General features: G+C 52.9%; 1 protein-coding gene across 3 annotated transcripts; it reads right to left on the reverse strand.

Moving 5' to 3' along the window:
• Window positions 1–348: 348 nt before the first annotated feature.
• AMN (amnion associated transmembrane protein) lies at window positions 349–22,132 on the reverse strand. Of its 3 annotated transcripts, XM_053946808.1 has the most exons (12): window positions 22,055–22,132; window positions 19,894–20,012; window positions 19,736–19,780; window positions 9,981–10,068; window positions 8,212–8,447; window positions 6,564–6,701; window positions 6,375–6,483; window positions 5,219–5,301; window positions 4,089–4,275; window positions 3,199–3,373; window positions 999–1,101; window positions 541–737 (listed from the first exon to the last, which is right to left on the reverse strand). In XM_053946808.1, the coding sequence occupies exons 1-12, from the start codon at window positions 22,113–22,115 to the stop codon at window positions 642–644; spliced, it is 1,440 nt and encodes a 479-aa protein (XP_053802783.1). In that variant the 5' UTR covers window positions 22,116–22,132; the 3' UTR covers window positions 541–641. The 3 variants fall into 3 exon arrangements, with proteins under 3 accessions (XP_053802782.1, XP_053802785.1, XP_053802783.1); XM_053946807.1 differs by lacking the exon at window positions 999–1,101 and having other exon boundaries at window positions 349–737; XM_053946810.1 differs by lacking the exons at window positions 999–1,101; window positions 9,981–10,068; window positions 19,894–20,012 and having other exon boundaries at window positions 349–737.
• Window positions 22,133–22,596: the final 464 nt, after the last annotated feature.

The following is a 22,596-nucleotide window of genomic DNA, read 5'->3' on the forward strand; positions in this document are numbered from 1 at the left end:
AGTCCAGGCCCAGAGGAAGGAGCAAGCTCCAGAAGCTTCTGTGGGGAGAGAATTGTTTAATCAGGACTGCACTGCACCAGCGCCCAGTGGACAGGAGTGAGAGGAGGAATGGGGACCCTGAGCAGAGATCCCCAGCACTGAGCATGCTGCTGGAAACCAAAACACCCTTCCAGCTAATGGGTCCAGGCCCTGAAGGCTCTGGGTCATATTCTAAAATGTGTTTGAGCACTGAATTTCTCTCATGCATCCAGGGATGTTTCCTTCAACCTGCTGTGTGCCCTGGGGCAAATCCAGCACAGTGCTGGCTAAAGCATGGGGTGCTGAGCTAGACCCCAGCTTCTCTGGATACCATCTGAGACCCAAATCTCAATGTTGAATTATCTAAAAAGAACTGACACCTGCAAAATACAGTTTAAAACCCAGAAGTAACACCAAGGAGGCCATGTCCATGTGACTGAATCCCAACAGTGAAGGTTTGCGATGGTTTCCTTCACTGCACAGACACTTTTATTCAGGTGGGATCTGCTTCTGACTTAAATCCCACCAGGAGTGATGTGAAGGACTGTGAGGGGCTGTGAGGGCTGGAGAGGCGGTGATGTCCCCAAGGGAGTGGTGTCTGCCCCCAGCATGAGTCCACACCATCACGTCTCCGTCTCGCTTGCATCATACAGAGGGTTGAGGTAGAAGACCTGGAGATCTTTGGGTGTCTCCTCTCCAAGGTCAGCATCTGGAGGCTCCTGCAACAGCAAGGGAGGAGAAACAACTTATGGGGAAGAGAAGCAAAACCTTTGGCAAAACCCACCCAGAGCTGAGTCCCTGCAGCAGCCAAGAGGCTGGTGAGCTGAGGGAGAACGGGAATGTCTCACAAACCCCTCCTGGCCTGGGGAAAGCAGGGCCCCTCTCAGGGTAACCTCAAGCGGTTTTCAAGAGTGTCATGGCACCCAGCAGCTCCTGCCCGTGCCCTGAGCACCCCGGTGTCCCTGGCAGTGGTGCCTCACCACGCTGAACATGGGGTTGTCGAAGCCTTTGTCACTGGCTGGTGCCGGGGACGCCGGGTCCTCCATCCTCTGCCAGGGCTGGTGCCGGCGCAGGGCAGGAAACCTGGGGAAGAGCTGGGCATCACCATCCACATCCCTCCCATCCCTGAAGCTCCCCCAGCTGAAACCCAGCATCCTTAAGATGTGGATGGGAAAATAGACAGGGGCAAAATGTCAGGCTGTAATTGAAATGGGATGTTTGTACCCTTTCCCAGGGACAAGCAACTGTATCCAGCAGAAATCGTTAAGCCTGGAGATCTGGGACCTGCATTCTGGAGGGAGGAGTTTGCAGAGGCAGACAACTCTAGCACAGGCTTCACTTTGGAGCAATCATTCCTTCCCTGTGGCCTAAATGAATTGCAACAGAGCTGACACCTGTTCCCACTGTAATCTCAACAATTATTAATTACTTTTATCATTACTTTTATTATTACATTTATCACATTTTCATTTTTCCATCTTAATCATCATCACTACTTGTATTATTTTCTTCATTACTTTTATCCTAAGGGTCTCAGTCACTGAGCACTGGGCACCTGCTGCAGGTGGGCTCAGCAGCAGGTCCATGCACATCCCCTCAGGAGCTCTGAGGGAAGCTCTGCCAGGCCCCTTTCAGTGGAAATAAGGGAGACCTGCAGCATTAGTGGGACAGGCCCTGGGCTCAAGTTCAGTTCTGTCTCCTGCAGCTACACAAAATTCCCTCCTGCTGCTGACAGAACTGGTTTCAAAGGCCTGTCCAGCATCCAAAGAAGCATCAGTGAAAAATAAATTATCAAGTAGCAGTTATGGGTCTGGGAGTTTTATTTAGAAATTAAATGAAGGCATGGGTTTACTGCTAGGAAATATCATGTCATCATGTGTCAAGCAGCAGGGCAAGTGTTCCTGGCCAGGGCCAGTGCTGCACGGTCACAAAATCCCAGTGGAGGAGGTGGGGGGGAACAAACAACCTGACTTGTGAGCCTGTGTCACGGCAGCCCCAGCACCAGGAAGCTCAGCACCTCCTGGCAGACACAGGTGCACTTTGCACATGAAAATTTAAGCAATTTCTGGCCCCTGGTTATCAAGTGTGTAAAGTCAACTCCATTTGCCCACAGCAGGGTAAGTGAGACAGCCCACAGTGTCTCAGCAGGCAGCCAGTAAACCCTGCAAAACCCTCCACGAGAAGGTGGGTGCATGTTGGAGCAGCAGAGGTGGGTGCCCCAAGCACCTGCCATGGGCACTGCTGGGATGCCCTAATCACTGCCAGGCCCCATATCCAAGCTGTGAGGGAAAATGGTGATGGAGAAGGGTATTTCTGACTAGTTCCCAGCTGTGGTGCAGTCAGGTGCACCCTCCAGCCCCCCCCCCCCCCGGGACCTGCACTCCATACTCTATGCTGTGTGAACAAGCAATGCATCAGAAGCTGCACTTGCTCTTGGATGCTCTCTCTCCCTTTAATGGTTATGAAACTGTGGGATGAGTATTTTGCATTATTTTGATGCATTTCTATTGAGATGCTGGCAGGTTCAGTCCTCCCCTCCCCAGCAGGGCTGCAAACTAATGCTGCCAAGGAACAGGAGATGTCACCAGGCACCATGACTAGGCTGTGCAGAGCCCCAGCCAAGCTGCAGCAGCCCCAAGCACAATGCACCCTGCCAAAAGGCAGCTCCTCCTGGTCAAGGAGGAGAATGAATCAACAGTCCAAGAGTACAGAAGTGCCTTTCAGCCACCTCACCTCCAGAAAACCATGAGGAGCAAGGACAAGATTTAAACTGACACAGGGCAGGTTTAGATTAGATATTGGGAACAAACTCTTTACTGTGAGGGCAGTGAAGCACTGGCACAGGTTGCCCAGAGAAGCTGTGGATGCTCCATCCCTGGAAGTGTTCAAGACCAGGTTGGCTGGGGCTCTGAGAAACCTGGTCTAGTAGAAGGTGTCGCTGGCTATGGCAGGGGGTTGGAACTAGATGATCTCTGGGGTCCTTCCAACCCAAACCATGTTGTGGTTCTATGAACAGTAATGTTGGGGGTAGCATGCTGCCAGGCCATGCCCCTCTCCGTGGGAGCTCTGGGCAGCACCGTGTGCCCCTGTGTGCCAGGCTGGAAGGACAGCTTGGGCTGGCAGCTGCTCCCAAGCAGAGGCAGCCTGAATATCTGCTGCTGGCAGAAGCCCCATCCCTACCTCAGCTTTCCCTTTCTGTAGAGAAAGAGGATCCCTCCAAGGAACAGGAGACTGAAGAGTAGCCCCATGACTGTCCCCGCTGTGATCCTGCTCACTGGGTGGCTCCCCACTTGCCCGCTGGCAGTGCTGCCAGTGGCCACTTCCATTTTGCCATTTGAAATGCCGAGAGATTCACCTGGGAAGAAACAGGAATGAGGATTGTACATGGAAACACATCCCCACACCCATGGCAGAGGGAGCCTTCAGCTGGGTCTGGTCCTGCTTGCCTGGTTGATCACCCTTCCCTGGGAACAGGGATGGGATTCACAGGTGGATGCACTCTGGGGACAAGCCTCTGTGGGTCTGCCACCCACACAATGACCACCAAGTCTCCTGGTGCCCATCAGCATCTGCCAGCTTCCATTGTCTGCCTCCACAAGCAGCATTCTGGCTGCAGAGCAGCTCTGCAGACAGGGGAGCCCTGGCAGGCACCAAGCTGGTCATGGCCAGACATGGCATGGAAGCACACCAGTATCCCAGGCTGCAGGAGGAGAACTGCCAGCAGGGCAAGCAAGGTGACCCTTCCACTCTGTTCTGCCCTGCCCTGGTTAGCCACAGCTCTTCTCAGCAGCAGCCAGTGACAGGGCAAGAGGCAATGGGCAGATACTGAATATGGTAAATTCTACTCTAATACCTACATTTATCTAAGTATTTATATATAAAAAACTGGTTTACTGTGAAGATGGTCAGTTGTGGAGACAGGCTGCAGAGAGATGCTGTCGTATCTCCATCCTTAGAGACATTCAAACCCCCCTGGACATGTGGGCTGCTGGCAGGGAATACAAAGCTCTGGCCAGCAGTGGCTCTGGGTGCCCCTGCAGGGGACCTGCTGAGGAGGACAGGGGCGTTACCGTGCTGTGCTATGTTCTGCATGATGTCTGCTGCCAGCTGCTCCGCAGCGGTGCCCGCCTGCACTCCTGCTCTGTCATCAATCAGCACGATTTGGATGAGAGGAGCGGCGCTTCGGGACATGGTGCCCAGGAAGGTCTGTGCTTTGTGCACCTTGGATATGGCCATCTGCACGCCAGCATATTTGGGCTTCCCAAAACACAAGGGGACACGTAAAGCCAGTGAGAGGGTAGGCACAAATTAGTCACATCTCCTGACAGCCACGATGGGTGCAGCTGCAAGGCCCACCTGAACCTTCATGTGAGCCCCACCATAGAGCTGCCATCCCTGTCACAGCAGTGCTGTTGTATTTCCCAAAGGAGAGGCTTGTATATCCCCTCTCTCCCAAGCTGTGACCAGCACCCAGCACACAAAGAGCCCCCATGGAGGAGAGCACGCTGAGAAAGCAATTTCATGTATCACACCCATTAAAAGCTGTATTAAGACGTGTGGCTGTAAGGAGGGCAGGCAGACAGCTTTCAGCTCAGGATCAATACAGCAATATCCTCGTATCGAACCTCCCAGTGCAACGCAGAGCATACCTCCTCCCCCAGCAGCCCCTGGCAAAGAGGAGGGAAGTCATGTTGTGTCTGACAAGCAGCAGCATGAAGTGATGCTTTGTAGAGCATCTGAGAGCTGGCCAGTGCCAGTCACCCACCCAGTGCTTGCCTACTGGGGAATGGAAAAGCAGCTCAGCGTTGCCCAGAGGCCAGGGAATGCCCTGCTGCAGGTTTGCACCATCCCAGCTGGGTGCACTGAGCTCCCATGGGACCTAGACCTGCTCTTCTCTGTTTTCTAGAGCAGGGTTGCAAGCAAACCCCTCTGCATCCCTCCCCATTGCAAGCCAGCAGCTCTTCCTGCCCTGAGCTGAGCGGATGGTGGGGCTGTGGTGGGGAGCAAGGGACCCAGCTCCCACAGCAAGAGGTCACACGGGGAGCGTGGGCCCTGCAGGGTGGTGGGCTGTGAGCTGCACCCCTGGCATTGCTGGGACTGCATGCCTGCCCCAGACTGTCCCACAGCCATCAAGTCACTGGCAGATGTGGCCAGTGGCTTGTGGTTTCATTAGCCCCTCCCAATCTGACAGGCTTAGTACCTGGCTCAGCAACTCTTGGACCAATCTGTCCTGGTACTTCTGAAGGTCAAAATCGGGAGTAAAATCCAGGTTAATGGTGGCCCCTGCAGCCAGAAAACAGACAGACATCAAACTCACCACGTGTGGGCAGAGAGCAGCCACGGCAGCACAGCTCTGACTGCCACAATAGGCACTGAAGGACCCTCTGGTACCCTGTGCAACTGGTCTGGCTGGGCTGAGGGACAAACCTCCCTTGCTGGTCTTTTTGTCAGCTGGCTTTGAGAAAAGGCTTTTGACTTTCCATCATATTCTGGAGAAAAACTTTCCCTGGAAAGTTTTCTCCCACTTATCCCCCTGGGAAGCTCTTCATGTCCCTGGTTTTGGGGCCATGAGGCTGTGGTGCAGCAGCACTACCCTGGCTTTGGTGGGAAGGCTGAGAGGAGGGAACACCTGTGCTCCCCGCACCACTGCACTGCAGTCATGGAGACAAATACTTTCCTGAGAAAAAATACCCGAGAAAATTCCTGATAAAAAATTTCAGCATTTGCTGAAATTTTAGATTTTCCTAAAGACTGCAAGAGACTAGGCTTTTAGGAGCACGTTGGAGAAACATATGGTGCCATTTTAATGAATTTGGTATGACATACCAAGTACTGGATACCAAGTATCCAGGTACAGTTGTGCACGAAAAATTGCCCCTAGCAACATTTTATGCAGATTAATGAAGGAGCACCCATTGCAGAGAGAACACTCAATCTGCATGCTTTTATTTTAAATGAAATTAAACAAGCTGGCTGTTGGGAAGCTGACATTACAGTGGAAAAGGTTGCATTTCCTCTGCATATTTTCGGCTGCATAAACTCAGCAGAGCCCTATTAGCTTGACGAGCTGTGACATCCTGACAGGATAAACCAGAAGCAGGGACAAAGGGCTGCGACTCAGAACAGGCTCCCAAAAGCCAGGATCTCATCAGAGAGACATGCTGGGAAGGTGGCACGATGGGATCTGTACATGGGACCCACAGATGGGACCCTTGGCAGCACGATACAGCAAAACTTCAGCTCACAACCAGCAGCAAGCACGCCCTGCTCCCAGCTTTCCCCCACGGAGCCAGGGGAAGCAGGCTGGGGCAGCTGGTGTGGCAGGAAGAAGGAATAGGGCCGTGTCCCCCACTCACCACAGACCCCACAGCAGTGGCCAAGGGGCTGCAAAGGGCTCTGGCACGCTGGCTCTGGGCACTGCCTCCCTGATGCCCTGAGCAGGGCTGCACAGATGCGGGGGCCATCCTAAAGGAGAGCAGGGCAGCGTCAGTCCCTCGCCCCGCACACTGCACCGGCACCCCCAAAATGGGAAAGGGAAGACTCACCAGGGCGTTCCCGCAGGCACAGCCAGACTTATCAGGACAGCCAGTGCCTGTCACCTGGAGAGTGCCATTGCCATGAAACTGCAGCGGGGCAGAGGGGCCCCCCAGGTACCCAGCCCAGGATGATGGGGTGTTCAGCTCCTGTGCAGGGAAGAGCAGCAAAGCAGGTGAGTATCCCAGGACAGGTCCCAGTGCTGGCCCCAGGCACCCAGCCATGCTGCTGGGACATCTGGTGTGACATCTGATGGCCATCACGTGGAAGCCCCACTGCAGGCAATGATGCAGCAGGAAAACCCTGCCAATACACCCATTCTATCTTTTCCCCTGGACCAACAGAAAAACTCTCTAAAACCAAAAACAATGACAATGACATGGCTAGGACTTTTCTTCTTTTGCTTTCCATCTTTCTGCTGGCTCAGAGAATTCAAGTTACCAGCTTTTCACTACTGGGAGGAAGGGGGCTGGGTCTGAGCTGTTTTCCTTCTATCTGGGAAGAATTTCTATGCGCTTGGTATTAGCAAAGACTGAGCTGGACTGACCAGCCTCATCCTGCCAAGTCACCAGTGATTCCCTCACCCACTCTCTTCCACAGGAAGTGTCTCCATGCTCTGGCACAACAGGCAGATTTCTCAGGCCCTGGGGTGAAAATAGTCATCACAAAGCACAGAGTAGGCTGGCTACAAAGGGATAGAGAAGCTCATAAGGTCAGTTCTTAGGAAATATGCTATGATCATAAAAAGCACCTTCTTCCATCTCACTGCTCAGCAGCAGCCCCTGCCCTGAGGGACAGCCAGCAGTGGTCCCTGGGGGGATGGCGTGCTGTGGGGTAGTCTGAAGCATCAGCAGGACCAGCATCACTCTGAACATCCAAGAGCATCCACCTCTGCATCCCTGGGGCTATGTGGGCCTGGGGTGAGTTCCACTGGGGCGCTGCCTTGTTCAGACACGCCTGCACCCGCCTGGGCACTGACTGAGTCTGTTACTCAAAAAGCAGCTACCTAATGCCTGGCCCCGAAATGGCAGATCCCAGCCAGCACAGCAGCAGAAATAATAAATAACTTATGAAATGCCTGCCACATCTCCCACTCCTGGAAGGAGCCTGTGTTTACTGCTGCAGCTCCTATGATCTTCTGCTCCTCTGACCAGGAGGAACAGGGCTCGTGGGGAGCCTGATTCCCAGGCTGTGGCACAGCAGGCTGCCAGCACTTCTATAATTATCCCTCCAATCAATTAAAGAGCAGTGCTGAAGCAAAGCTGGGAGATGATCACTGGGCCACAGGCCATGTGAAGGTCGGGTGCAGGAGGGAGGTGTCCCCAGAGGGTCCCTGAGCAGCACGGCTGCAGACACGTGCCGGGGAAGGGAGCGGCCCCTGGGAGCCAGGGAAGCCGCCCTTTGCGGATGGTTTGACCCGTGCATATTGGCCCTTTTTTAAACATTCATAGTGAGACAGCCTGCACTCCCACACTGCAGGGAGGGAGCCGATAACAAACTGGTTGACGCAAAAAGCCATCGAGGCCATCCACAGCAGCAGCAGCAGCTCATGAAGCCGCAGCCCCACGGGTGTGCCCCATCTCCCTGTGCAGCGCCGCTCCCCCACTCGGGGCTGTGGTGAGAAGGTGCCGAGCCAGTTTCTCTTCCTCCCCACCTTACCTGGCCCATGACAGAAATGCTGCGGAGGTGAATCACGGGCTGCGATGAGTCGGTGTTTACCCGGAAGGAGGTTTCGGGCTGGAAGATAACATCATCGTAGCGGCACGGGACGCGCTCCTCATCCACAGAGAAGATGGGCCCGCTTGGCCTGAGCTCCCCGCTGGGAAGAACATCCTGCCACAGCGTGGGGTCGAACCACGAGCGGTGCTCAGTGTCGGTGAACCTCGCTGTTCCACCTGGAAAAGGGATAGAAAAGGCTGAGCGCGACCCAAACCCAAATCCAAAGCCCCAGCAGCTGCATCTGGGTTGGTAAAACCAGGCGCTGCCTGGCCTGAAGTGAAGGATCTCACCCTGTGGACAGGGAGCCGAGGGCTGGCCCTGGCATCACCCTCATGGGCACCCACTGCAGGCATTTCCCAGAGCTTGGCAAAGCTTCCCAGAACTCAGGGCTGGGGTCTCAGCCCAAATCCCACATCTGCCTGTAGGCTTCCAGGCCCAGATCCCACAGGATATTTTTTCCCCCATTTTTTAAAGCTTATCCTTCTGGTTAAGGAGGAAAACATCTGCCTGAATGCTGAGTAACAGCTAAACCTGATAAAAGTGGGTATGATAATTCATGTCCCAGTTTCCCAGCAGCCTGGCAGGTCTGCAGAAATGTGACCAGCCCTATTCCCTGCAGCAGGTAACCCCAAAGCCAGTGTCCCATTTAACTATCAATTGTTTAACCATTAACCATTTCCCTGCTGGTTAGTCTTATCATGCAGTGCCCTGATTCCTTCTCTCCCTTCCCAGCAGCTGAACTTTAACCAATTCAGCCAGCACGCAGGTACTTAGTGACTGAATTATTTGCATTAATTTTAAAATCATGCTTTAGAGAAGTCCATTTGTGAAAGTTGTCCCAGAAATGCCAGCTGATTTCAGGGGAGCAGTGCATGGTAAGCAGGTAAAGCCCACTGCCAAGCACAGATGCCAGAACATCCCTGCTCGGGGGCAAATAGCCCCAAAACAAAAAAAATTATAGGGATGAAAGATTTCAGAGTGGCTCCAGACAGTCTTAAGATACAATCCTTCCTCTGGAGAGACTGATTTAGACTTTTTCTCTCTTTTTTCTCTTTTTTTTTCCATTCAGAATGTAGGCACAGGTGCTCTGTTTGAATGCTTCCTTCTCTGCAGAGAAACTAAAGAGTTACTTGCCACTGAAAGCATGGAGCAGTTCTTAAGCACCCAAAATACACCTCCCTAGAAAACAGCTTTCAGATAAAAGCAGGCACCAATGACACAAAGCTGCTGTCTCAGCCATGGGCTGGGGGAGGGGAGGGGAGGGGAGGGGAGGGGAGGGGAGGGGAGGGGAGGGGAGGGGAGGGGGGGAGGGGAGGGAAGGATGCGTGTGGGGCCAAAGGCCAGCTTGTTGTGATGGCCATGGTTTGGTTCACCAGTGTGTAACTCCTAACTGGTCTTCTTTAGAAACACCACGGCAGAGAAAATAAGGGCTTTGATGTGGCTACATGCTTAATAGGCAGGGGAAAATACAAACAGTATTTGCCTCTCTGCTACAACTTCAAAGCTTCCTTACTATAATTACCTTTTAAGAAGACAGGTGATCTAGGAGGAAAAAATGATCTGATGTGAGGGAGGTCATCAAAGAAAAGGTAAGTATTGAAGAGGAGTGATTCACTTTGCTCTGAGGCAAGACCTTTGTAGAGGTATTTGGGCTGGATTTACATGATTCATCACAGGCTGATGGGGTGCCTGGTTTGGGCACTAAATACCTGAGTCGCAGCCTGGATCCCAGCTGCCATCGAAAGCTGTGAAGGCTGCACCAGCTGCCAGCAGGAATTCTCCGTTCAGGGGCAGGTACTAGATGAAGGATGCAGAGTGTTACTGTCCTGCTGCCAGCCACCCAGGCTTGTTACCAAATAACACTGCTAATTGTTACGCTGCCTATTACACTCACAGTCTCCCAGGCACTTTACAGTGATCAGGAGCTACCCTTGCTGTGCCCCATGTGCATGGGAAAGCACATGGGGAGAGGCAGTGTGATGTTGTCTTCCACAACACAGAAATGCATTCAGAGAAGCAAGAAAAGGAAAAAGCAAAATGGCTCTGTTGACAGTTTCCTCCTCCTCTTGTGCACACTCGCAGCAGCTCAGGAATGGATTTATACATGGTTGGTACACAAAAAAAAAACCCAACCTTACTCTGCAAGTGCCAGATGCCCCCTCACTTAAAGGGTTCCCACGTCCAGGGGCTGTGCTTGCCCCACAAAATATAAATCAGGGGCCCAGGCTATGCTTGGTATAGTGTCAGGTAGTGAATTTGCACTGAGCACAAGCTAAGGGAAACACACAGTGGCATTTGGATCAGCTTGCCATAGCCAGACTCTCTTCTTGTTGGCTAGGACATCACCAGTAGTCAGGGTCACCATACTGACCTGGCTTCAGCCTGCAGGGCCCACCCATTGACAAACCTCAACAGGCACAGCTCTGCCATGGGAACTTTTCCAGCAAGAAACTGTGGCCACGTGGGTCACCAGCCAGCACTGCTAACTCTGGGACAGGCCCTGACAAATGATCGACTCAGGCAACTCATCCACAGCAAACAGGTTATTCAGCCCAGCCCATCTTATTTTACATTTAGAAATTGCAGAGGGAAAGTCATGTTTTTTTCCAATATTTTAGAGTCAGTAATGCTCAAGGCACCCTTCTCTAACTTGGTCTGTCCAGTGTTTTAGCATCACTCCAAACAGCAGCTGAAAGCCCACCAGGACTGAGTTATGCCAACGTACAGGGTCCTTTGCTCAGGCAGAAAAAATTAAATGGGATTTTAAGGTTTCATCTACTTAATTGTCTTTAAATATGTATGTAGGTTAGAGAAAGCAAGACTTATGACTGAGTGCTGCATGGTGGCCATGACAGCTCTCTGTCCCTGGCCAGTCTTACCAGAGGATGCTCAGTCCCACTCAGAGACCACCATGGGGAAGGGAGGGGGGAGGGGGACAAGGCACAAAGCTCATCAACCCCAAACTGAAGGTAGGCACCTGTTAAGAAGTTTAGTGCCTTGTTGGTGCAGCACTTTGAAGGCCTTAGCCCTGGTGCCCTCTTGGTTCAGGAACCATGAGAAGCCAGGATAGAGAGCAGAGGGTGGCTGTCACCAAGAAGAGTCCCACAGTACTCCACTGCACCATCTGCTTTGGACCCAGCAATGCCATACATTGGGCAGGACAAGAGGGGATGACACTGGGAATAACTGAGGTTGGGGCAATGTGCCCCAAGGGTGTGGAGTCTCCCCCTAGCCAGGAAAAAGCCTTTGCCTATGGACACTGCTCCATCAGACCACAGGCTGTGTCCTGCCATCAGGTTCTCTGAATTTCTATTACTTTTGAGTAGAGGAAATTTGTCCAATACTGAAGCACTGAAAAAGGCTGAAAGGTCTGCCAGGATACAAAAGGTATCATGTCCTTTAGCTGCAGATGAAAAAGCCATCAAAACATGTCTGTTTTGAGGTTCAAGACTTGGCCTGCATTCAGCTGGGTGAGGGCAACGCCACCAGCTTCGACCACAAAATGCTGTACTTCACTTCAAGTGCCCTGGCTTGTTTTCCTGTGAGCTCAGGCAGGAGTGGGCAATGGGACATTTTGGAGCAGTCAGCTGCTGCCCATGCTCAGGCCAGTGCCAGCAGCACTGCCAGCCCAGTCCTGCCTCTTGCCCGGTTTGCAGGCTGGCCCCTGTGGCTGGCTGTGCACCACGGGGCCAGGCAGGAAGGGTGGCCAGCTGGCTGCTGGGGCCATCTGAGCTGCTCAGCATGGGGCTTTGGATGGGATGCAGGAGATCCTTTCACCAGCACAGGGTACCAACTCTTCACAGCAGTCAGCTCTGGGCACTCAGACCCAAAGCTGCAGGGATCTCTGGGGGGAAGAAGGAAAATCATCCAGCAGCTGCTGGTGAGGGGGATGGTTACACAGCATTACATTGGTCTCCACTTGCTTTCCCAGGCTGCTGAAATTGACATTTGAGTGTTGTGGCTGGGTCAAGACCACTGGGTTGGGAAGTCCCTGCTCTCATCCCTGCCTGCCTGACAGCTCTCTTCCCTGTACTTGTCACTTTGACTATGGCCATGGGTCAGAGCTTCCCAAACACCCATGCAGACATAAGCAGCTTTTGTGTCCAAGGGGATTGTTCATTCAGACCTTCACAAACTGACTAGGGGAGAAGAAAAACATGTCGAGGGTTCATGTGGTAGGGCTGAGTTCAGTATGGTAAGAGAGGAGATGAGCTATAAGAGGACAACTTGCCCAGTTAGGGATGCACACACAGATGCACCACACCAGTTCCATGACCAAACGAGGCGGTGCATCCTGCATGTGCTTGGGAGGGTAAGCAGGTCTGGATGGGCCAGCAGGACACAGCACCAGCTCTGCTCAAGAGGAGAGCTGGGAGAAATGGCTCATGCCAAATCTGCCCCATGCCTGCAGACCTGTGCTCTGGAGATATTGGCCTCTGAGCTCTCTGGACAAGATGCAGCTTCTCCAGCCACCACAGGAGAACCCCCTCCACTGCCAAGGCCAAAATCCCAGGCTGGGGTGCCTTCCAAAGGAAGCTGCTCATGTGGGTGTCAGTGTGGCAGGGAAATGAGAGTGAGCACACACCATGTCCCTTCATACCCTGGGATTGCCCAAACACTGCAAGCATCAGCCCTGGAATTAAGATGCAACACAACATGATGCAAGAGTCACCTCATCTCCACAAACATGAAGTTCAGGAAGAGCTCTGTAGTTCTGCTTTGCCACAGGAATTTCTGGGGCTGGGCCCTGCAGCTATGGCTCCCTGCCCACTGAGGCAGCTGTGCTGCACATCCACCACCAGCTCTGCCTGAGATTCTCACCACTGGGCAGCATTTCAGGAGTGTCTCCATCATCCAGTGGATCTTTGTAAATAATTTGCCCTTTCTTTTTTCCTAACAGAAGTTAAGTATCTCAGGTCACTGCAGAGGACAAATAGAGACTCTGGTTGGGCAGTGGTTTTCTACCTTTGGGAGTTTAGTATGGAAATCGCATACAGGTTGGGCCACTTTCCAAGTACATTTTGAACTGAGCAGTGACAGGTACCAGTGGACCAAAGCCAAAAAGCTGGCTGTTTCATCTGCTTTCCCTTCCTCCTGCCAACCTGTACTCCAGGGCCATTAATACAGCAAATGCTTAGAGTCCCATTAGTCATTTTCCATCCCTGATATAGGTAAATCACTTATCTCCTCGGTTATCATTATCAAGTGTAATGACAACTGAAACACAGGCACCATTTTTCTTATCAAATTCAGAAAAAAAAAAAAAAAAAAAAAGGAAAGACCTCATGTGGCTCTTGGACCAGCCCCAGCATTGCACTACCAGATGGAATCGGCTCCCTCAACACATAAGTGAAAAAGAAAATAACCTCCAAAATGTGAAATAAAAAAATAGCAAAGTCCCGAGAGATAGCTTTCCAATCAGGTGGCCTCTGACTGGAACCAGCCTCTGGCACATCCTTGAGTCACAAGCATCGGGCTGAGATGACTGACAAGAGCACTGTGACTGGCATGTCACCATCATCAGACCAGGAAAAATGCAGCACTTGTGCTTTAACCTGGGTGAAGAACACTTGTGACTGCAGCCAGGTCTTCCCTCAGCCTTGCTTTTATTTGCAGCATCAATACATTTGAATTCCTTGCTTGGATGAGATGGTACCACCATCCCCATCACTCAACACTAAGACTGCCTGGGCACACTGAGCTCCACAGTGCTGCACCAGCAGGCAGCTCAGTGGCCATCAGCCCCTGGGTACATCCCCTTGCCTGGCACCCAGCCCAGGAGCAGCTCTGGCCCTGGTGCTGGTAGCCCTCCATTGAAAAACATCACTGGGATAGGATACAGGTGGGCTATGGCTCCAACACAGACTGTTGTGACCCACCACAAGCAATAATGCACAAGGGAAATGATTTCCATTTCATCTTTCCCAGTACAGCCCTGCTGGGGCAGTGGCAGCCCACAGACAGCAGCAGGCAGCCGGGGCAGCAGGCGGGTGGGCCCTGCCCATTCTGCCCACAGGTGGGAACAGCAGGAATTCTCCCAGTGTCTCCTGGGGCTGGGGGGTCTCAGTGCAGCTGGTGGTGGTGCCTGGGTGATATGCAGCTGTTGGCTGACACCCCAGAAAGGCACAGGGCCAGGATCACCCACAGGTGAATCCCTCTGACAACTCTGGAGCATTGCCAGGGCCTCGCTTGCAGCAGCATTTCTTGGGTTCATTACTGAGGCTCCATTTATTCACCTTCTGGTCCAGGTGAAGCTTTCACCTGCACCCTCAGGACAGCATCATTCCCCTCAGCCACACATGCCACCCCACATCTCCAGTCTGCTGCCAGAGCCAGCCTGTTCCTGCCACGGCCCTCGATCCCACAGCGGCTACTCCAGGTCCCCGGCAAGGCAGGATGACCTCCTACCACCCCAAGACCTCTGTGTGAGCCGAGGAGGGTCACCTGCTGCTGGAGCAGCACCTTGCTGCTCCCTGCCCAGACACCTGGTCCCATGAGGAATGGGGCTTTATCTTCCCAAGGAAACCAGGCCAGAACTGCAGCCAGTATCCCCATGAAGCCCATGCCCGTGCAGGCTGGTGCAGCACACCTGGGGCACAGAAGCTGGTGCTGCTGTCCCTGGGCCCACCAGCAGTGTGGGGGATGCCCACAGCCCTGCTCTGATCCCTGCAGCAGCTCACCCCTCTGCTTCTGACCCAGAGCAGGCAGGAGCACAGGCACAGGAGCGGTGTGCCAGGGGATATCATCATTTCAGCGTCATCCCCTGCAAGCTAACGAGGTGCTTTGGCTGCTCTCCCTCCCCTCCTGGCCAGCAGCAGCAGCACAGCCGCGCTGTCACTGACGCCAGAGCCGGCTCCCCTGCAGCGTCTGCTCATCACGTTTTAGGTTGTGTTTCAGCACACGGGCTTCCCACAGCACCTGCCCAGCCTGGCCTTGCCACCACATCCCCTGGCACAGGGGTGGCCTGACACATCAGGTTCCCAACACATCGCGGTCCTCCCCATCCCTACAGAGAAGCCACAGCTCCTGGCCATGCCACACAGGTGCTGCCCTGAACAGCCCCTGCCAAACCTCCCCACAGGGCCCAGTGAAAGCCATAGGAGGATAAAAACAAACAAGAGACCCAAAAAGCCCATTAACTTGATTGCAGATGCCCAGTACAGACTTCTAGCTGAACAGGTCCCGACAGTGTACAGAAATCAGGTGTTACAGGGACAAGGGAAGCCCCTTGGATAGCTGAAGACATTGAGCTCTGGATGCAGAAGACACAGAGAGTCTTAAAGCCATTTGCCAAATCTATTTCAGGTTAGTCAAGCTCCTTTCCCTGAACTTTCCTCTACAGACAAGGTCAGAGAAAGCCAGGAAGAGGCTTGAGGTGTGGGCAGAGGGGCCATGCCCAGCAGTGAAGGGATGGCAGACGTTCCATGGCTCCAGCATCTGCTACAGCCCAGGATGCTGGCAAGCTGCTCTGCTCATCACAGACTTTAGTAACTCCTCCTGCTGGAAAACAGCCTGAAATGAGCAAATAGACTTGGGAAGATGAGTGTAAATGGCTGTTTTACCAAGCTCCTTTCCTGCACGCACCTTCATTGTAAATGCTGACACAGAAAAGACTGCAGGACTCCATCTTGGAATTATGTGCTGGCACACACTCCCCTGAAATGTTTTATTTTCATCTTAGGGGAAGGAAAAATAATACCTTCTCTGGTTGTCTCATTACCCTGCTGTCTGGGAAGAGGTGGGGGAGGGGGCACCGGTGCCTGGGACTAGCGCGAACTGTGGCAATTCATTAGAGCCGGTGCCCCTGGAGAGCAATTGGCATTTCAAGATCAATCTCTGCCAGGAACCGAGCGGGAGCATCCTGCAGCAAAGCCGAGTACATTCTGCTCTCGCAATTAGGCAGCTAAAAATATAAGGCTGGGGGAGGTGTCCCTGGTCAGACCCCAGTGCCACTCCAAAGCCTTGCCCAGCCTTGCAGCCCCTCGTGGGGCAGGCAGGGAGGGGGTACGGACAGATGCCGCCCCACAGCAGAGCTCGGGGATGGGGCAGAGCTGGAAAGGTGATGTCAGGGATGCTGAGTAACCCCAGCCAGTGTCCTGACCCCAGGGTCGAGCAAGGCTGCTCTGCCCATGTGAATAAACCCAACTCCTGCCACCCTGAAAATAGAAGCAGCAGCATCCATCCGTGGCCCACATGTCAGTGCTGGCCAGCTCAGGCACAAACTGCACCAGGGCTGGTGTTACTGGGGCAAACACCAGGCTCACTGCTGCAGCCATGCCCTGGCCTGGCTCCCTTTGGAAGCACAGACATAGCCAGAGGGTCCACTCCCTCTCAGGAGTCTTTCTTCCCCATCAGGAGACAAACAAAGCCAAAGTCTGCCCGGCCCTGGAGCACCCATGCCAGGCATCATCACCTCCATTTCCAGCTTTTCTGCACATTTAGTCTCAGGCACCTCCAAAAGCTGGCTAAACACTGATCTGCATCTTTAGGCAGCTAAACACCATAGAAAATCCAACTTAATCACAACGGTTGTGCATCAAAGCCACTTACACTTTAAGCTGGATTTGGATTTTATGTGTGACTGAATTAGGGATCCATTTGAAACTTCAAATAACTTCTGAGCTGGGTGCTCAGTGGGTGAGCTCTGAGCAGAGAGGCAGGCTCTGTGCCCCAACAGCCTCCTCCCAAGAAGGCATCTCCCTGCACATGGCTGGTGCCCACATGGGATGGATGGGGAGGGGAGCTGGAGAGTTCACCATACAGAAGTGAGCTTTCATATAAATGTCTAGGAGAGGAGCGATGGTGACACATGAGGACCACCTGACACTCCATTCAGCTGGGGAGCTGGGAGAGGAGATCTCATGCTGTCCCTTCACCACCAGCACCAAGCATCCTCCCCTACACTTGCCAGAGCAGGCACTTTTCTTCATGAAAATCACTGAGAGCCTAATCCCTCCTCAGCCGTGAATTTCCTTCCATGGTACTACAGCAAACAACATTCTGCTTTTTTTTTTTTTTTTTTTTTTTTGGCCAAAGGCTGTATAGCATCTCCATGGTGACTCTAAAGCTTAATGTATTCTTGCTGATTTAAGTGATTAATGCTCCAGTGCGCGTGGCTGGCAGCCGAACAGGTGCAGCCCAGTCTTCCTGCAAAAATCCTCATGACCAATTCATTTCCTAACCAGCTGGTTTCCAAATTTCATGCCATTTGCATGAGTGGCAGCCTAGCTCAGGTGGTGGGTTTCATTCCTTTTTCATCCCTAACCTTGGCAGTCCCTGTATCACCTGGTGACAGCAGAGCATGGCAGTGAACAGGAGGGAAGTGCCTGAGCTGAAATTAAAAAGAAATATTAACCACCTCACTAAGAGTCATGCTGGGACAGTTCACAGGGGATGGCTGGGGCAGTGATGCTCAGAAGGAAGGTGTGAGCTGCAGTACGGATTATAGGGCAGGGTTGGCTGCTCACCTGCAGTGCACTTCAGCGCAGGAGGGGAATGGTGCCCTCACAGCCCATGTTCATTCCCTCACAGATCCCCCCAGCAGTCCTCCCCATCCGCACAGCAGTGGGACCACAAAATTCACTGTAACCCTGGAGCCTGTGCAGCTGCCTGCCAGCAGCAGGGGCCCAGAGAAACCCAAGGCAGCAGAGGGTCCCCAGAGGCTCCTGGCAGCACTCTGGATCCTTTGACAGGGATGAGCCAGGGGTCACTGGGGCACCCTGACCCATCCCTCAGGCGCAATAGGAGCCATCCACCCGAGCAGGGGGCAGGGCCGTGGATGTTGGTTTGTGCACTGCAAAGGTTGTGTGGATCTCCCTCTCCTCAGGCTGCTCAGCTCTGCTCTCCAGCTTGGCTGCGGGAGGCTCAGCCGTAATGACTGACGCTGCTCTGCAATTATGCACTTTGCAGGCCTCTGATGAAAGTACTTTAGAAATATTATACATTCATTTGTAAGTAAAATAAAATCTACTGGAGTGATATTTTGCTCTTTTCTTCTCTGGGTAAATTCCACATCATTTATTACATTACATTTGTACGTATTTCCCCAGTACATTATTTCCTTCAAAAATTCATATTTAAAATGCCATATAAATAAAGTATCTTCTCCAAATATTTGTAGAGGGATTAAACGTGGCACATGGCGTTATTAAAGCATCAAAACTATTAGTGGCATAGACAGCCTGAACAAATTACACCACATAAATTTCATGGGCTTCTTCAAATTTAATGGCCAATAAAAGAGCAAAGCTGACCTAAAAGCGAGAGAGGAACCTCGCCCACAAGCTCATCAGGTCTAGAGGAGGAGGTTTTCCAAACAGGACCCATCCCATCTCTTCCTGTCCCAGCAGTGAGAGAGGGCTCACTGATGACCCATCCCCCACTGGCAGGTTGGGACAGTGGGTTTGCTTTTCCCTTTAATTCCTCCCTGTTAAATTTTACCCTCCAAGCCACAGAGATTGAGAGCCCATATTTCCATGGCTGCCTGTCAGCCTGCTCTGGGGCAGAGTTCCTCATGTGGGGCAAAACCAGGTTGCTCAGAAACTCCCTCCGAGTTGAGCCCTTCCCAATCTTATATCACTCAACACACACATTTCAGCAGGGTGTCGTGCCCATCCTGCCACCGCTAGACTGATAATACCACAAAAAAATATAAAACCCAATGACACTTGAAAGAAAATTTCTCAAGCAACATTTTGGGATTTCCCAGAACAGTTTGTTTTCATTTCAAGACATTTTGATGTCAGCTTCACTTAGCCTCTGCCCAGGGCTAGTGCCTCTCTGTCAGCAACGCTGTGGGTTGGCGCTCCTCAGCCAACTACTGCTAAGCTCTCCATCACATGAAGAGGGGCTTTATCCCTCCTTTGAGGAGAAAAAAAAAATCAATTTCTTTCAAATTAAATTGGATTTTGCTGTACTCTCTCTCATCTCCCATAAATAAAAAACCAAAACAAACCAACAAAACCCCAAAACAAAACCAACTAACCAAAACAACCAGAAATGGGCTTTTTGGTTCCACCGTTCAAAGAAACCCAGGCTGCTGTAGGACTCCTGTTCCTTGCCCTAGCTGAGGCCTCCTTGGTCTGCCTGAACCATGGAGAAAAGTGCCAAAGTCCATGGAATTAATTTAAACTGACAGAGGCCAGTAGGACATTAGTTATTAGAAAGAAATTCTTTACTGTGAGGGTGATGAGACACTGGCACAAGTTGCCCAGAGAAGCTGTGGATGCCCCATCCCTGGAAGTGTTCAGGGCCAGGTTGGACGGGACTTTGAGCAACCTGGTCTGATGGAAGATGTCCCTGTCCATGGCAGGGGGTTGGGACTGATGACCTTTAAGGTCCATTCCAAGTCAGACCATTTTATGATTCTGTGGAGAGGGGGACAGGGGAATGTGCCATCAGGCAGAGCCCCAGGGCTGGCCCTGCCCTCGCCCTCCCTCGTACACCTCTGCCCACCATGCCTTACCATGTCTGTCAGCGCGTGGGGAGACCTGACGAAGACTGAGACAACCTGCAAGAAAAGCAAGAATAAAGTGTGATTTGCCCTGTCAGGTAAAGGGGCTTCTCCAATGCCTGACAGTGCTTTGTGAAAACAAAAATAAAATAAATTTAAAATGTCTATACCTTGTCTTTCTCAAAGTGAACCACATCCCTGGCACAGGGGATTCTGCCTTTATCCCAGTTGGAGGCAGTTTCAAAATTGGTGTTGGGGATCCACTGCTTGTACACGGCAGCGGTGGCAGCTGGGAGGGAACAGAAAAACCAGTTTAACTCAGCCTGCTCTGAGATGTGCTTTAGGATGGCTCGGCATTCACAGGTCAGATTTAGGGATTTTCTACCCAACACCAGCTCCTGCATTGTCCCAGCTGAGCAGTCACAGCCCTTCTCTACACGGGGGATTTTTTTTTTTTTTTGGCTGGGTAATGTTTTTAGCCACCCAGACAGGAAGAGAAGCAAGGGACAAACAGCAGGCAGACAGAAGGCAGGGAAGTGTCCTGCAGGCAAAGGGTAAGAATAACATACACCTGGTAGTTAAGCAATCCTTGCAGGGGGTTTAGTTGTCACTCAGACTAATTAAACAAGGAAAGATTCCTCAGCCTTCGGTTTCCAGAAGGTACAGAGTAGGTATGCAGAGCTGTGATACCACTAAGACAGGGCAAGAGAAGAAAGGGCATTTACCATAGGACATGTAGCACAAGTACAGGCTGGTTTCATGTGTTTGGAACTAGAGAGGGAGGATTCCATGGTGTACTTCAGCCTGAGGCATAAACATGTTGGGAAACAGGGTTCTTCCCCTTGGGGTTTCCTGAGACAGTGGCAGTCCTGTCCTTGGACTCAGGGATGAGCCTGCTGGCCAGGGACAGGACATGGCAGAGGGGGTTTGCACTCTGACCTCTCTGTTTGCACAAGCACAGCAGAGCAGCCTCCCAGCCTGACACTGCCCAGGCTTGGGCAGGGGGTGCATATTCAGCCAAAGATGAATCAATCTCCAGAAGCCTGAATTAAATGGCTTCAGGCAAGTGAGTATGAGACAAAGAGAAAATTACAAAAAAACCCCAGCCCTACTTTTGTCCTTTTAATGGATCATCTTTTCTGTAGGAGAAAGACCCACAAAATTACAAACTGTAGAAAGCCCATGGTGGCAGGGACTGGGGCACAGGAGAAGGAACGGCGGCCCAGCCTGGGGCGGGAAGGGGTTCGGAACGACCGCAGCTGAGAGAGGAAGGTGCGCTGCACAAAGCCTGGCCGCGGCTCCTGCAAACGATGGGGTGCGATGTGGCTGCAGAGGCTCTGTCAGCACACAGGGATCACCTTGAGGTGTAATTTGCGCTATTTCACTCTGCCAGGGGCTCTGGTGAGACTGCTGGCCGTAGTAGCCATCTCCAGATGAACAGGAAACCATGTGTTTTTAACCAGAATGAAAGCCCTGGAGCCCAGGTACACCCGCGGAGGGGCTCCCCTGCCTCACGCCGGGCTGCGGGTGCCTGAGGGAACCCTGAGGCAGAGCGAACACTCCCGTGCCGCGTCCCCTTTGAAACCCTCCGAGAGGGAAAAAACATTACCGGTGGTGAGAACTGGAGCCAAGCAGCTGCTCGCAGTGCTGTGGGCATAAACACCTTCCTGGCTCAGAACAAGACCAAGAAAAGAGCTTAAGAAAGAAAAAAAAGCCCCCAGACAGCAATGGCAAGTTGTTCCGTCCTTGCTGCGGTTCCCTCGTGTCCCTGCCGCCCCGGGAAGCTGGGGAATGGAGGGCTCGGAGCTCCAGCTGAAAGGCTCGGCCAGCCCCATCGCACAAAGCCTCACGTCCCGCAGGCCGAGCGGGCTCACAGCCCGGCCCACCCTGGACACGGCTCCGCACCCGGCCCGCCTGCAGCAGCGGCTCCGCCGGCCGGAGGCATTCCCTTTGCCCCATGCGTGCCTGCACCCTCCCCAGCCCTGGAAGTACCAGTGTGCTATTTAATCGGCCCCGTCTCCCGGGAAGCGCAGTACTTGAACATCAAAGCTCCATGCATATTCAACAGGGAGCGTGTCCTGCAGCGCAGCGCTGCTGACTTCAAATGAGAGGCTCAGCAAGCTCCGCACGGCTATCCCAGCCTCGGTCCCTGCCTGCCTTCCCCGTGTCCCGCTGGAAATGCCTTCTCCCGTTTGCCTATCAGGTACGCTGTGAGTGACAGAGCCCGCAACTCCGCTCCGAACCAGGGCTGCCGGGGGCACACGCGAAACGCGGAGGTCGCCCGGCGGTCACCCCTGCTCGCCACGGCGGCCGGGCCCTGGGCGTACTCACCAAGGAGCTGCAGGATGCCCAGGAGGAAGAGCAGGCGCTTCATTTCGCAGCCGGCTGCCATCCCTCGGCTCCACGATCCCTGCCCAGCTGGACCTTGCACCTTCCCGGGCACGTGATGGGCTCGGCCCGGGGAGGCTGGAGGGAGCAGGGAGTTCACCACAATGGGAGGCAGGTTTAAACCTCAGCACGAACCTCAGCCTTGCTCTGTTCCAGAAGCTGGTTCATGCTCAGCTCCTTTCCCAATCTCCCTGTTTCCTTGGCATTAGATTCCGTTGGGAATCTAAAAGAGCCACTGAGGAGGTAGCTGGGAAGGCAAGAGTGGGGATCTCCCCAGCTTGGCTCACCAGGCCTGGCCCCCACGATCCCCCCACCCATCCAGGACCAGCTGAAGGGTGTTGGGATGAACACGCTGCGTGCACATCCCACACCACTCTCCCCTGCTGAACAGCGGCTACCTCGTAATTACTAATAATAGCCTCCATGTATTTTCAATTAGCTCTCTTGGAAGGGAGCAGCTCCCAGCCACGACTGGTAATTGTACT

This window comes from Vidua chalybeata, chromosome 6 (assembly GCF_026979565.1).
Source record: "Vidua chalybeata isolate OUT-0048 chromosome 6, bVidCha1 merged haplotype, whole genome shotgun sequence".
NCBI classification, from domain to species: domain Eukaryota; kingdom Metazoa; phylum Chordata; class Aves; order Passeriformes; family Viduidae; genus Vidua; species Vidua chalybeata.

Coding starts and splice junctions, on each gene's coding strand:
- AMN (XM_053946807.1), bottom strand. CDS start 22,115: ATGGCAGCCGGCTGCGAAATGAAGCGCCTGCTCTTCCTCCTGGGCATC. Junction 20,013..22,054: donor GGGCATCCTGCAGCTCCTTG/GTGAGTACGCCC, acceptor GTTCCCTCCCAG/CTGCCACCGCTGCCGTGTAC. Junction 4,276..5,218: donor TCCAAGAGTTGCTGAGCCAG/GTACTAAGCCTG, acceptor TGTTTTGGGAAG/CCCAAATATGCTGGCGTGCA.